The sequence below is a fragment of the Ambystoma mexicanum genome, chromosome 9, assembly GCF_040938575.1.
Source record: "Ambystoma mexicanum isolate Mex_15411 chromosome 9, UKY_AmexF1_1, whole genome shotgun sequence".
NCBI lineage: Eukaryota > Metazoa > Chordata > Amphibia > Caudata > Ambystomatidae > Ambystoma > Ambystoma mexicanum.
The window spans coordinates 1,503,404,281-1,503,419,191 of record NC_090931.1 but is presented as its reverse complement, the minus strand read 5'-3'; the positions used below and the strand labels follow the sequence as shown (position 1 = coordinate 1,503,419,191).

Genomic DNA, 14,911 nt, shown 5'->3' with positions numbered 1-14,911 from the left:
GCATTTCAGCTAAAAGACAGCCCATCTTAAACTGATGTGCGCGATTGCTCAAAAAAGAGTCGTACCATCTCGGTGCCTCTTCGGAGACATGGCCTAATTCACTCAGTCTAGCAGTCAGGATTTTTGGATCGACAATGTCGAACACTGCCGACAGGTCCAACATAATAAGCATGCTGACATTACCACAGTCTATATTTTCCAGTATGTCATCCCTTACTTTGATCAACGCTGTCTCTGTCCCAATATCCAGGCCTAAACCCGTACTGGAATGTGTCAAGAATTTTGTTTTCTTCCCTATGTTTTTGTGGTTGCAGAGTCACAACCTTTTCAAGAATTTTCGTTTGCCACACCAGCCCAGCCAATAGGCGATAGGTAGCCAGTTCATGGGGATCCAAACTGGGCTTCTTTAATAGTGGCGGGAGATAATACTAGGCGATAGGTAGCCAACAAGGCATTGACAAAGCTTTGCATAGGTCCACTCAAGGCTTCAGCATGTTTCTGCGCTAAGTACGCTGGAATTGGGTCGAAACTATGATTTGTTGGTTTTAAAGCTTCCATGAAATTTTTTAAAGTCTCTTTATCTACTGGAGAGAATTTAAAGTCCACAATTGGGGATGTCCCCCCTGCCTTATGCATTCGTATAACGAGTCTATCTTCCCCTAAGGGTTAACTATCCAGATTTACTCTAATCTGTTCAACTTTGTTAAAGAAGAATTTATTTAAATCGTTGACCATTTTCACACTGGGATGTAGCCCCGTGTTAATGCAGTCATGGGTCACCAAATTTCCAATGACCTTAAAAAGTTCCTTCGGTCTATTTTGAGCTACATTGATCTGATTTTGTAGACTTGGTGTCTATTTCTGTCTGGGCTCCTCTTTGTAACCTTTTAATGCTGACCTGGATTTAATAAGGTCGTCCCTTGACTGGGTGAGACATCATCTTTTTTTCGGCCTTCCGATATTTTCTCTGAAATTCTTTTACACTTTCATCAAACCATTTGTTCACTCTGCTAGTAGTTTTTCTGACTTTTTTTAGTGGTGCAAAGAGATCACAATTTGCCTATAGCTGTTGCATCAGGCGCATATAATCCACCTCACCACCTGACATATCATAGATTTCTGGAATATGAGCCATCAAATTGGCACCTGATATTTTGTCCGGTTGTCTCTTTTGCCGTTGGTAATCCATAATTGGTGGAGATGTAGTTTTGTGTGCGCTTGGTGTCAGTATCCAGTTAGCCTGAATCATAAAATGATCAAGACCAGCTGACTTGTTTGTTAGTCATCATATCTAACCTAAATCCTCTAGACATAATCGGGTCCAAACAATGTCCATTTACATGGGTGGGTTGTTTTGACAAAAGTCTAAGATTAAAAGTCTAAGATTATGTGAATCCAAGATGCTCATTAGATATGAGCAGTCCCCATTTATTGGCTCATCACACCAAACATTGGGGTCTTCCAACAATCGCAATGTTTGGCTGGTTACTTGCCTCCACCCCTAAGTACATATCCATCGCATTGAGAAACGTAGTAGCAGGGACTGGGGGTCTATAACATGAGTCTAAAAGATTTGTTGGATGAGAATCGAAAGGAACATAGTTATCATCGCAATTCAGGGTCTCAGTACTCTTCAAATGTATGTCTTCTTTATAAATGATAGCCACCCCACATCCCCTTTTTTCCTCCCTGTTTAGCCATTTAATCAGGTACTTAGACAGTGTCAACATATGGAAATGGGATTGAGACGTCTCCGTAAACCACGTCTCTGTGATCAGCATTATGTCGGTATTAGTTGTTTGAATAAAGTCATGCAACGAAACCGCATTCTTTACAGCCGACCTGGCGTTTATGAGTGCTAATTTGAAGGAATCATCAGCCAGAGTTACTGTACATTTTCAGATTTTATTCCAAGGGCGTAGCGAAATAAAACCATGGTTGGTCTCCTTTACTGCCAGTAACGTATCGCACGTATAGGAAAGACACATCCTAACACAGTGGGCCTCATTACAACCCTGGCGTTAAGGGGTTAACGGCGCCGTAAAAGGCTGCGGCGCCGTTAAACCCTTAACGCCAGATTCACACTTTAACGCCTGCTTTTTGCAGGCGTTAAAGTCCAACCCGCTAAGGGACCTTGGTGCTAATTACGGTGCCGTAATTAGCGCCTTCCCCATTCCCATTGAGCCCTATGGGCCAAAAATGGGAATGGGGAAGGGGCCATGGTGAATGGGGATTTGAATAGCACCATGGTCCAACGCCAGGGTTGTAATGAGGCCCAGGGTCTACGAATTGTACCAACTTACCTATATTGTTAAATCCGATCAGCGCTTTGTGCCGCAATAACGCCACAGACCGGCCCAAACCGCTTGGGTACTCGCGCTGGCGCTCTCGTGCCCGATTTGCACATTTCAAGGGCGCGAGAACCGCAAGCAGTTTGGGCGTGTAGTTCAAGTGAGATCACCACAATACACCGTGATCCAGAATAAAGAGCAGTGCTACGCTCTCCCGTGTGCTGGCACAGTGTATTATTTCAGCAATTACGTTGTACGACCAGGTAACTAGACCAGCAGCCGTAGAGTGCTTTTAACATTGTTTAAAACAGATGCTAAATGCAACTTTTTAAAACCAGGCTAAAATCGATAAAACACACAATGACTCTCAATATTTTGCTAAATACTAAATAGAATCCTAAATACAATCAATCATGAATAGCAGCTAACGGGACGGCAGGCATGTTTGGCTGGAATAGCACTTTCACATGGCAGACATCTGGCAATTTGATTTTTGAACACATTTTAACCACCATCTGTGCTATTAAATTGAATTAGGCCATTTTGTTTCTTGATACTTCGTTTTTTCCTAATGTGTGGGATTCTTTTACACAGACTGCTGAAGGCATCTCCATATGTCTGGATGTCTGTCCTTCCCTAAGGTGCACAGAGAAGACGAGGGCCTTGGTTTTATTTCACTAACCTCCAAATCTCTTACCAATATTTAGGCAAATGACACTGGGAGGAATGTGGACCTAAAAGCAGAATGAAAATGCTTCCAGCTGGAGGAAATCATGAATTTATGCTTAACCCACAGGTGGTGGGATCACGGATGGAGAGGAGCTATTCAGCCTAAACGTAGAAGACAAACTGGACTCTAAGAGTTCACAGAAAACAGAAGAAAGAGAAATACATTGTCACAGCACAGGTAAAAAAGAACGAATGTCATTTCAAATGTGTTATAAAGTCCCCTCAGACATTCAGCTCCAATAACCGCAATACAGTTTACTATAGCACAGGAATTTGCCAAGTCGAGCGGTGTTAAAACGGTGCACACCTCAGAATAGTCACTTCAGCATATTTGCTTTATTGTGTTACTCTGAAATGTGGTTCTGTCTAACCTCATAACCACATCTTTCAAAATGGTTTGGGCAAGTCCAACGCTAATGGTTTAAAAAAATATATATATTCTGTCTGCATCTAGTTCTCTGAGCCTGCCCCACTCGCTCCTGTCAGCGCCTAGACGCCCTTTTGGGCCTTCATATAAATATAAAAGATATAAATTGCTTAGTTTCTGAAACACTTTAAGTTGAGTTTAATTTTTAAATTCTGACTTTTATTTGAGAGAAGATGAAGACACACCTTCAATTTTCATTGATAATTTCGGTGAGGAAGTCCGAGAACGGAGCCTGGACACAGACTCTGGTACGTTTGCATGCTCCCAGGATGTTTCATTGCTGGACTTATTGGGGAGAGGGCCCTTCTTTGCATGTTAGGAGTAACCCAGATGTAAAATGTTGATGGCCGTGGTTAGTTATTGTTGGCCCAGTGTGGATCATTGGCAGTTACTTAGTTGACACAGTGGTGGTTGTGATTATTGTGTGTATTGGCACAGTGTTCACCGTGGTAACTGGCACAGAGTTTGCCATGGGTAGTAACTGGCACAGTATTTGCCATGGGTAGTGTGAGTGGTCAGAAATGAGAGGCCGACAAAAAGAGATAACATTCTGAACGTTAGTCATTTTATGAACAGCAAGGGATGAAGGCCTAACTCTCCCTATCCTAACGTGAATGTCCCTTCATATGAAACTAAAACCAAAGAAGGATGACCTTGTGTCCAAACTCAATCTGGCCCTCACACAAACATATACAAGCAAACAGTGTAAGGTAAATGTTTCAAAGTTCAACTCACTAGAAAAGTGCAATAACTCAAACACATAACTTCAACTAAAACATGTCTTGTATACAGGGTTTAGTTTCCTTCCCTGAATTACTTCAGGTAAACCTTTCACTGTGTTCTTGTATCAAGACTAGTCTCTTAAAGGCATTTCAAATGTCTCTTTCACCTACTACTTTGCTCAGGGTGACCAAAACAAATGTTCCTTCCACATCGCTGGTTATAATAAGGCAAAGGAAAGTCTTTACTACTTTTCAGAATGGCAAAACAAATGTCTTTTTCATAACAGTGATTCAAGTATGGCAAAAGGCATGTCTTTTCAGAGTTTCTGGTTGACAAAATGTATAATTGAAACAAGAACCTTACATGACCAAGGGCCTCATTCCGAGATTGGAGGTAGCCATGGTGCTATAAGCACCATGGCTAACCCCTTACCGCATACCGGGTCCGGGTTCCTTGAATGGGGAATTACCGGGCCATTCCAACCTTGGAGGACCCGGTATTTCCCCATTCAGGGAACCCATCTCCATTCCCATTCGAGCCCCCAGGGGGCTCAATGGGAATGGGGACCATGCTAACAACGGGCCCGTCAATAACGGGCCCGTTGTTAGCATGCTGGTCCTTTAGCGGCTCCTACTAAGGGCGTCTGGTAAAACCACCCGCCCTTAGCGGGACCCGCTAAAGGACCTCGTAATGCGGCGGTAATGGGTTACAGCACCGGCACCCTTACCGGCGCTGTTAACCCCTTACCGCCCACCTCGGAATGAGGCCCCAAGTCTCTTTTCAACAGACCAATTCAAATTAAGTTTCCCAGTACACTCTCCTGCCAGGACACTTGTCAACTTCAACTGTAAACTCTTGATATCCTGGTTCCTGCCAGGTATATCTCCTTTTTTGGTTGACTTAGATCCCCTTGTGTACTCTCCTGCCAGGTACCCCTTTCCAAAAATACTTCACTACCAGGCTTCTCTGCAACATTCACTTTCCACTTAGATATCACACAATAGAGCTTCTTCACTAGCAAACCTTTGCTGACTTCAGTTGCTACTTGTGGCAGTTTCCCCCCATACTTACATCTTAGATCAGAGGGCTGAATCAAGCTCTGTCAACCTTTCTTTCAATCTCTGTTGATTCTTGGCAATGCTTGTTGCAGGTTTCCCCCAACTGACATCTCATGTCGGGAGAATAGTGCAAACCTTGTATCTTTATTTCTCGTACAATCTCTTTTGGCTCTTGCCAATGTTGGTTCTAGGTTTCTCCCAATGAACCGCTTATGCCAGGAGAATTGCACCATATTTGCCCCTGTTGTTCTTTTGGCAATGTCATTTGGCTTAGACAATGCTGGTCACAGATTTCCCCCATCTCATGTCAAGAGAATTGCACCATCTGCCGGGTTCAGACCTTTCCCTACACAGTCCTCGTAGGTCCCCCTATTCCGGACTCAGACCTCTCATGATACAGGTCACACAAAGTTGCAAGGGGGCTCCCTGGCCCAAGCTTAACACATATCGGGTCTCCCTCAATCTGACTCGAACCACTTTCGAATGTCGAAGTCTTTCTGCAGGACCACTTCGATTCAACGTTCATTATTTACTTTCACTCTTGCTGTTTGTTTTCCCCTTAGCTTCAAACAGTGCACCTTTCACAGAGACTTTCGAATGGGCTACTTCCTTTCACCGGACCATGCAGCTGTATTTCACTTTAAAGTTCTTTCATGGGTCTGCCTTTCTTCACGTTTCATCCACATGCGTGTGCAGCCTTTACTTTTGATATGATGTTGCCACTTCTTTCACTTTAACACACACAGGTCTCTCAGGTCTCTTGCCAACTCACCGGCTGTGTGCGCTTCTTTCTTTTTTGGCGTTTTCCGATTTTCGAATCAAGGTTAGTACCACAGGCTTGACCTCTTCCCCAACTCTGCTGTTCACCCGGGAGGGTTGCTGGCGTCCTTGAAACACAACGAAATCTTCACTTGTGGGATCTGGCCTTCTCCAAATGTCTTTCGCGGCCTGTTGGAGGCCTGTTGCTCTCGTCCTTTGGTTTGTTGCTCTGCTCCAGTAGGTGTGCCTACGTCCCAGAAGTTCTGCTTGTTCTAGTGTTCCGCCTTGCTCAATGTCTCTTTATGTGTTGCCTTTTACTTGTGTGAGGAGAGCTAATTGGTATCAGGTGTATGCACTTTGGGTAAAGTGCCTGACTTTGCCTGACCCGATTAACGGGACATATCCAGTCTAATGTGAGAGAATTAGTCTGGTTACTCGGAGTCACCCTCTTCCTCGGCCCAGTGTTTGTGAAAAAAGGGGGAGGGGGCGTTGGGACTTAAGAAAATCCTAAACAATAGGATGGGGTAGAAGAACAAAATATGGGTGAATACCGCGTCTCGCCATCAGCTATCTCAACCCCACTCCACGAAGACCCCTCACCCGGGTATTCCTCCTGCACTGGTCCAGTCCCAGGATCTAGATCCAAAGGCGATGGCTGTCTCTGGCCACCTGAGAGAGAGAGATCCCCAGGGACTAGCGGGTGAGATACCCTCTGGTTTCTCATGCATGTTATTGAATCCCTCAGCATTTGTTGATCCTTATCAGACCTATACAAGTGATCAGATCTCCCTCAGTCCAAGCCATCTTTTCACAATACTTTGCAGAACTCTTTCCTCCAACGCGTAAATTGCACAGGGGACTTCTTCCACGCAAACAGGTCCCCTTGGTGCAATTATAATAATTTGGACTAAGAAGTGCATAACACACGTCTAAATGCACATTCAATCGTCTATAACCCTTTGTTTTTGCACTTCCTAATGCAAGGAAAACCTACTCATGGCAGACAGCACTTAAGATGGTATCCGCCTGCCTGGCAGATTTCATACAAATCCAAAGAATTTGCATCAGCATGAACATTTTATGTTGACATAAATACATGTGCATTTGTATGATGGAGAGGACGGGGGAGGGTGTAGTGAGAGTTATGTTCCATGCCATCCCTCCACATACATATTTGTGTGTGTATTTTACTTTACTCCATCTAGGGCATGACCTCCATTATGTTTTGACCCCAGAAGAATCTTGTTTTTAAGTTGCATTTCTCTTTTTATTAATTATATCACAGGATATGAAATTATTTCATTCTGCACCAAAGAGGATGACGGCCCCGATTTCCGTGATGATTGGGACCGTGAGAGACAGCAAACCCCCAGCAGGCCCACGGGTGAGCAAATGGGACCCAAGTACAGAGAGCTCAGCAGGTTGAGCTGTTTGCACAAGGATACTTTAGGTACTTGTGACATGTAAATATGTGCTTTCGGTACCTGACATGCACACAGTGCCCGGATCTCACTCCATCCGCACCAGCTCAATGTGCAGGTGTTTCTCAGAAATGGAAGCAATGCATCTCCTCCTCACTCCTGTCCTCAACCACTCAACTCCTCATTCTTGGAGTCTTCAACATCCACTTGGATGCCTCCTGTCCCCCCTCTGGACTCTTTCGTGACCTCTGCGACTCTCTCTCACTCTCTATTCTCCCGTCTGGGCCGACCCATTCTTCAAGGCACACTCTAGATGCCCTGATCTCTTCTGACCTTCCCCTCTCTGTCCCTCTCTCCACTCCTCTCTCCTGGAGTGATCACTTTCTCCTTTCTTCCCACCTTACCCTCCCTACCCCACAGGCAAAGCCACCCTCATCACTGCCACCTTCCTTCTCGGTCATCCGACCCATCAAGCGTGTGTCAGTTGAGGCTTTCGCTGCCACCTTCTCGCCCCCTCCTCCCCCCCTCGGCTGACTCCCATCCTGACACAGCCCTCTCCTTGCTCCACTCTGCTATATCTGATACTCTTGATATCGTTGCCCCTGTCATGAGAATCCGCCTGAAGCCCAAAGCCAAATGCAACTCCTGGTATGACTCGGATCTCGTCACCCTTAAACGCAAGTGCAGGGTGGCAGAGAGGAAATGGCGTGCTTCATGTTCATCCTCTGACAAACTGCCCTGTCACCTGCTCCAAAGGCAATACCGGCTCTCCGTTCTCACCAAGAAGAGAGCCCTTATCCAAGCCCGCATCACTGCGGCATCTAACAATTCGGCCGAACTCTTTAAAATCTGCAAGGAGCTGGCCAACCCTGCTGCAGTATCTACCTCTCCTGTCCCCTCCCAGGCCCTCTGTACGGCACTGGCCTCCCACTTCATTTCAAAAACTCAGGACATCCTGTCCTCACTCTCCTCCTATCACCTCCCCCCTCTATTCCCTGCCCGTCCTCTGGCCCTTCTGCAGCCACCCCCCTCTCCCCTTCTCTGCCTTTCCCCTTTTTTCTGCTGACGAGGTTTCGAGACAAGTCCGATCTATGAAAGTCTCGTCAAAACAGGTCCACCCCTGTTCCTCCAAAACTATTAAGGACCACATCGACTCCTTGGCACCTGCCTTTGCTGACTTCTGCAACCACTTCTTCGCCTCTGGAGTCTTCCCATCCCCTCTCAAGCATTCCCTTGTGCACCGCCTTCTTAAGAAACCCTCTTCTGACCCTTCCTGCCCAGCTAACTATCGCCCAATCTCTATCACTCCCTTCCTAGGAAAGCTCCTGGAGAGACTGGCCATCTCCCAGCTTAATCTCCAGGCTGAATCTGTTGGTAGCCTTCATGACCATCAGTCTGGCTTCAAAGCCGCCAGAAGCACAGAAACTGCTCTCCTGAACATCCGTGAGGATCTACTCTCGAACCTTGACTCTAACATTCCTTGTGTTCCCATTTTGCTTGATCTCTCTTCTGCCTTTGATACTGTCAACCATACCATCCTGCTCAACCATCTCCGTGATAACCTGGGTATCACTGGTCAGGCTCTGGCTTGGCTGACCTCTTTCCTCTTAAATCGACCCTCCCAGGTACAACTGGGGTCTTTCCTCTCTGACATCTTTTTCTCTACCTGTGGTGTCCCCCAGGGTTCTAACCTCTCTCCCTGGCTGTTCAACCAATATCTGTCACCCCTTGCCCACTGCATCGCCACTCTCTGCCCCAATTTTCAGTGCTATGCGGATGATACCCAGCTCATTTTCAGGCTACCCTCGGCCTCCTCTTCTCCTTCCCTCATCTCTGACTGTCTTTCTGCTATCCAGGAATGGTGTGCCGCCAACAACCTCTGCCTTAATGCCAGTAAGACTGAGATTCTACTCATCGGCACACCCACTCCCTCCTTCCCTGCAGCTCTCTGGCTGGCCTCTCTTGGCCCTCTTCCTGCTCCTACCTGCAAGGCAAAAAACCTCGGGGTCATCTTCGACTCCACACTCTCCTTCTCTCCTCACATTTCTGACGTTTCTAAGAAGTCACACTACCAGCTGCACCTCCTCAGAGGTATCCTTCCTTTCCTCTCCTTCCCCTAGAAGCTCACTGTCTCCAGAGCCCTGGTTCTCTCGAAGCTGGACTACTGTAACAGCCTCTATCTAAATCTGCCTGCCTCTACTCTCCGCCCGCTGCAACTCATCCAGAACAGGACTGCGAGACTTGTCCTTGGCCTCAAGCCCAGGGACCGTATCTCTCCAGGACTGAAATCGCTACACTGGCTCCCTGTGGCTGCGAGGATTAAGTTCAAAACCCTCTGCATTGTCAACAAGGCCTTCTGGGGCCTTGGGCCAAAATACCTTCAACTCTCTCTTCCTAAATATCTTCCTTCTCGAGCTCTTCGCTCATCCGCCTCCAACTCCCTCAGGGTCAGCCGCTTCTCCAAGCAACGAGTTGGGGGGAGATCTCTCTCCGCAGCAGGGGCCTCCCTCTGGAACAGCCTTCCTGCCTCCCTGAAACTTGAGGAGAACCATCTCCGGTTTCGGAAGCACCTCAAAACCTTCCTCTTTGCTTCTGCTTTCTCTCCCCCTCTCCCCTGCTAAATCATTGAAACTGTACTGAATCAGCAACTGGGCCACTCACCAATCTCAGTCCCTGGCCCAGCCACTCTCCCCTGCACTGCCTCCCTGGCAACCCCTGCACTGCGGGACTGTCTCTGTATCCCTACAGCCCCCCTTCCCAGCACTTGTCTGCACGCACTTATACTGCACTTGCCACCAGCTGACCCCTATTATTTATCTTGTATTTTACTAATCACTTTGTACTGCACTTTCCCCTCTCCCTTTCCTCCCTGCACTTTTCCCGCCCCCCCTACCCATGCACTTGCGCGATCTGAATGACACCTGGCCTAGTAGGATCGTTTGTCTGTCTCCCCTTGTTCCCCCCTCCCTGCCACGTCGCGCCTTGAAACACTTGTGTATAGGCGCGTTACAAATGCCATATCATATCATATCTCTCGCTCCACATGTTTTGTTTTTTTCTCTGTAGAAAAACCTCCTATGCAAATCTTTTTGCCAATATGTTAAACTTCTTTTTTTCATTGAATTTATCTCAGGACATGAAATGATTTCATTCTGCATAAAAGAGGATGAAGCCCCCGATTGCAGCGAAGATCGGGACAGTGAAAGGCAATCAAGTCCTGGCAGGCTAGCGGGTGAGCAAATAATATATAATCACTGGGAAGGAGGGAGGAAGCTGTTTACAAAAGCACAATTTAATTGGTTATGGAAGGTACACGCCTGTGCTTTGCATCATCTATTTACACCCTTGAAACGCCCTCGCCTGCTCATGGCAGTGACAGACCGTATGCTATAGACCTCATTGTGTGTTTTCTCGGATCGTACTTGCCAGTTGCATTATCTATTGAACAGGATTGTGCACAGAAATGGATGATGCAACCGATTGTAATGATGGCCCGGACAGTGAGAGGAAAGCAATCCCCAGCAGATCCACAGGTGAGTAAATATATGTGTAATTCCTGGGAATCTGTAGAGTCAACAGTTACTGGCTTGTAAGCCTTTCTTGCACATGACAATCACCAATCAGTTAAACGAACATGCGCAGTAATTACATTAGGAATATCGCTCACTTCCATGCTGTCCTGAGGGAACAATGAACTAGGAGAAGGATATATACAGGTACCCCTTGGATCCAGCAAGTCTGGATGGACAGAGCAAGGAATCCTTCAACACAGGAAAGGGAATCTACAGGGTAAAAGCCCTCTCACAATTCAGGTACTTTGATGGGCCATGGGAATGACTCATGATTCAAAACTAGTTTGACATTTTCTAGACCCGTTTATGCTATACGTATTAACCGAATCAACAGTGATGGGAACTGTACAGCAATATCATCTTGTATCCTACCAGATCCTCCACTTGCTTTAGGCCCATGACTCTCAGTCCCCCCCGCCCCTCTCCTTTAGTTCAAGACTTCCTCTTTGGGCGGGTCAAGCAGTCAGTTAGTCTGGAATTTTGTAGTGTCCCAAACACTTCTTTCTTTGCTGTTGGGGTATATCAACAGAGTAGCTCACCCTTATTGGGGGGCTAACATGCCACCCCCTTGCAACCTGGAGGAAAATTCATTTGTGTTATATAACCAGTGCCTGGAGGAAAATGAATTTGTGTTATGGAACCAGTGCCTTTCACTTCCCCACTAATGTAAATGTAATGTTAACATTTGCAAAGAATCTAAAAATAGTTACATTCTTTGCAAATGAAAAGACTGTTAATGTTCCGTATGCCTTTCATTGGGCGGTACGTGGGCCAGGGCCGCCTGCATCCTGGCACAGACACATGCACAGCCCTATGGAAGGGATTAGGAAGCCCTATGACGCTGGAATCCGGTTATGCTGAACTTAATCAGAAGATGAACCTGCCAGGAACCCGAAGAGCAATCACTGAGCCGCAGATAGCGTGATGAGCCTGTCTGGGGCAATTCAAGACGTGCGTCAATCCGGTCATCTGTGATGGTCTCTGCTACATTGTAGGACTGATTCAGGGTGCCTCCACCACCGTCTGAGGTGTCGAGATGACAACCGCTGGTGAATGTGCTTGAACCTGTGACCCTGAACGACTGCCAAAATGGTGAGGCAATTCTTCTGCAGCAATTGATTGACTGGGGGTCCTCCAGGGACTGAGATCACTTGTATCTCTTGAACCATCCCTATCCCCATTGGGTTTGCATTAGGTGCAAAGTTCTACTAGTGCCACTCACATCTGACTAAGAACCTGTCAGGACTCCTAAGAGACTGTGAGACTCTCACCACGTAGGGATTGGACATTTTAAGATAGCTTCACTGTGTTATTTTCTGCTTTATAAGGGTAAGCCTGTGTATTTGATGTTCTAGTAAATGCAGTGGATCTATGATATCTTGTACAATGTTAAAGTTGTGAGCAACCCACAGTGTGTTCCCATACCTTTACTTACCCATACCTTAGTTATGGTAATTAAATCATTTACTTGGAAGCTTTCATATTCTTCACACTACTTCATCAAGCATAGGAAGAATGAGGTTCTTGGAATAGCGGAACAGCATGCCGTTTTCGGTTCACCACTTAAGTCTTTGTGGGTGCAATGCGTAGGGGAACCTCTGAAGTGTAAGGCTCTCCATGAAGGAAACACATCAGAAGCCGACACACACAGATACGACATTCCAGCGGTTAATCATTGAGCTCTGATGGAATTAGGCTGAGTTATACAGTTTCTGTTCATTCAATGACCTGCTGCCCAGCACGGAGCTCTGTTTGGATTATCTTGAGATATACCACTTCTCTTCCGTGAACCGCTGCCCAGAATGGGGCTCTGATGGGATTAGGCTGAGCAATACCACTTCTCTTCAATTACCCTGCTGCCCGGAATGGAGCACTGATAGGATTAAGATGGTGTATTCCACTTCTCTTCTCTGAACTGCTGCCCGGAATGGAGCACTGATGGGATTAAGCTGGTGTATTCCACTTCTCTTCTCTGAACCGCTGCCCAGAATGGAGCTCTGATGGGATTAGGCTGGTGTATTACACTTCTCTTCTCTGAACCGCTGCCCAGAATGGAGCTCTGATGGGATTAGGCTGGTGTATTCCACTTCTCTTCTCTGAACCGCTGCCCGGAATGGAGCACTGATGGGATTAAGCTGGTGTATTCCACTTCTCTTCTCTGAAACGTTGCCCAGAATTGAGGTCTGATGGGATTAGGCTGGCGTATTCTACTTCTCTTCTCTTCACCACTGCCCAGAATGGAGCTCTGATGGGATTAGGCTGGTGTATTCCACTTCTCTTCTCTTCACCACTGCCAAGAATGGAGCTCTGATGGGATTAGGCTGGTGTATTCCACTTCTCTTCTCTTCACCACTGCCCAGAATGGAGCTCTGATGGGATTAGGCTGGTGTATTCCACTTCTCTTCTCTTCACCACTGCCCAGAATGGAGCTCTGATGGGATTAGGCTGGTGTATTCCACTTCTCTTCTCTTCACCACTTCCCAGAATGGAGCTCTGATGGGATTCAGCTGGTGTATTCCACTTCTCTTCTCTTCTCTGAACCACTGCCCAGGATGGGGCTCTGATGGGAGTAGGCTGGTGTATTCCACTTCTCTTCTCTTCTCAGAACCGCTGCCCAGAATGGGGCTCTGATGGGATTCCATTGGTGTATTCCACTTCTCTTCTCTTCTCTGAACCGCTGCCTAGAATGGAGCTCAAATGGGATTAGGCTGGTGTATTCCACTTCTCTTCTCTGAACCGCTGCCCAGAATGGAGCACTGATGGGATTAAGCTGGTGTATTCCACTTCTCTTCTCTTCTCTGAACCGCTGCCTAGAATGGAGCTCAAATGGGATTAGGCTGGTGTATTCCACTTCTCTTCTCTGAACCGCTGCCCAGAATGGAGCACTGATGGGATTAAGCTGGTGTATTCCACTTCTCTTCTCTGAACTGCTGCCCAGAATGGAGCTCTGATGGGATTAGGCTGGTGTATTACACTTCTCTTCTCTGAACCGCTGCCCAGAATGGAGCTCTGATGGGATTAGGCTGGTGTATTCCACATCTCTTCTCTGAACCGCTGCCCAGAATGGAGCTCTGATGGGATTAGGCTGGTGTATTCCACTTCTCTTCTCTGAAACGTTGCCCAGAATTGAGCTCTGATGGGATTAGGCTGAGCTATACCACATCTCTTGAATTACCCTGCTGCCCAGAATGGAGCTCTGATGGGATTAGGCTGGTGTATTCCACTTCTCTTCTCTTCACCACTGCCAAGAATGGAGCTCTGATGGGATTAGGCTGGTGTATTCCACTTCTCTTCTCTTCACCACTGCCCAGAATGGAGCTCTGATGGGATTAGGCTGGTGTATTCCACTTCTCTTCTCTTCACCACTGCCCAGAATGGAGCTCTGATGGGATTAGGCTGGTGTATTCCACTTCTCTTCTCTTCACCACTGCCCAGAATGGAGCTCTGATGGGATTAGGCTGGTGTATTCCACTTCTCTTCTCTTCACCACTGCCCAGAATGGAGCTCTGATGGGATTCGGCTGGTGTATTCCACTTCTCTTCTCTTCTCTGAACCACTGCCCAGGATGGGGCTCTGATGGGAGTAGGCTGGTGTATTCCACTTCTCTTCTCTTCTCAGAACCGCTGCCCAGAATGGGGCTCTGATGGGATTACATTGGTGTATTCCACTTCTCTTCTCTTCTCTGAACCGCTGCCTAGAATGGAGCTCAAATGGGATTAGGCTGGTGTATTCCACTTCTCTTCTCTGAACCGCTGCCCAGAATGGAGCTCTCATGGGATTAAGCTGGTGCATTCCATTTCTATTCTTTTCTCTGAGCTGCTGCCCAGAATGGAGCTCTGATGGGATTACGTTGGTGTATTCCACTTCTCTTCTCTGAACCGCTGCCCAGAATGGAGCTCTGATGGGATTACATTGGTGTATTGCACTTCTG

The 14,911-nt window shown here is 46.9% G+C and overlaps 1 protein-coding gene across 7 annotated transcripts in view; it reads left to right on the top strand.

Moving 5' to 3' along the window:
* Positions 1 to 14,911, top strand: part of LOC138489334 (uncharacterized) — a 168,528-nt gene that overhangs the window by 50,582 nt on the left and 103,035 nt on the right. For 6 of the 7 annotated variants that reach the window (XM_069617045.1, XM_069617046.1, XM_069617044.1 and 3 more), the window contains 4 exons: positions 3,088 to 3,198; positions 3,618 to 3,695; positions 7,273 to 7,371; positions 10,542 to 10,640. In XM_069617045.1, the coding sequence (XP_069473146.1) occupies positions 3,088 to 3,198; positions 3,618 to 3,695; positions 7,273 to 7,371; positions 10,542 to 10,640 (387 nt within the window). The remainder of the gene's footprint in view (positions 1 to 3,087; positions 3,199 to 3,617; positions 3,696 to 7,272; positions 7,372 to 10,541; positions 10,641 to 14,911) is intronic. The other variant, XM_069617043.1, reaches the window with a different exon arrangement.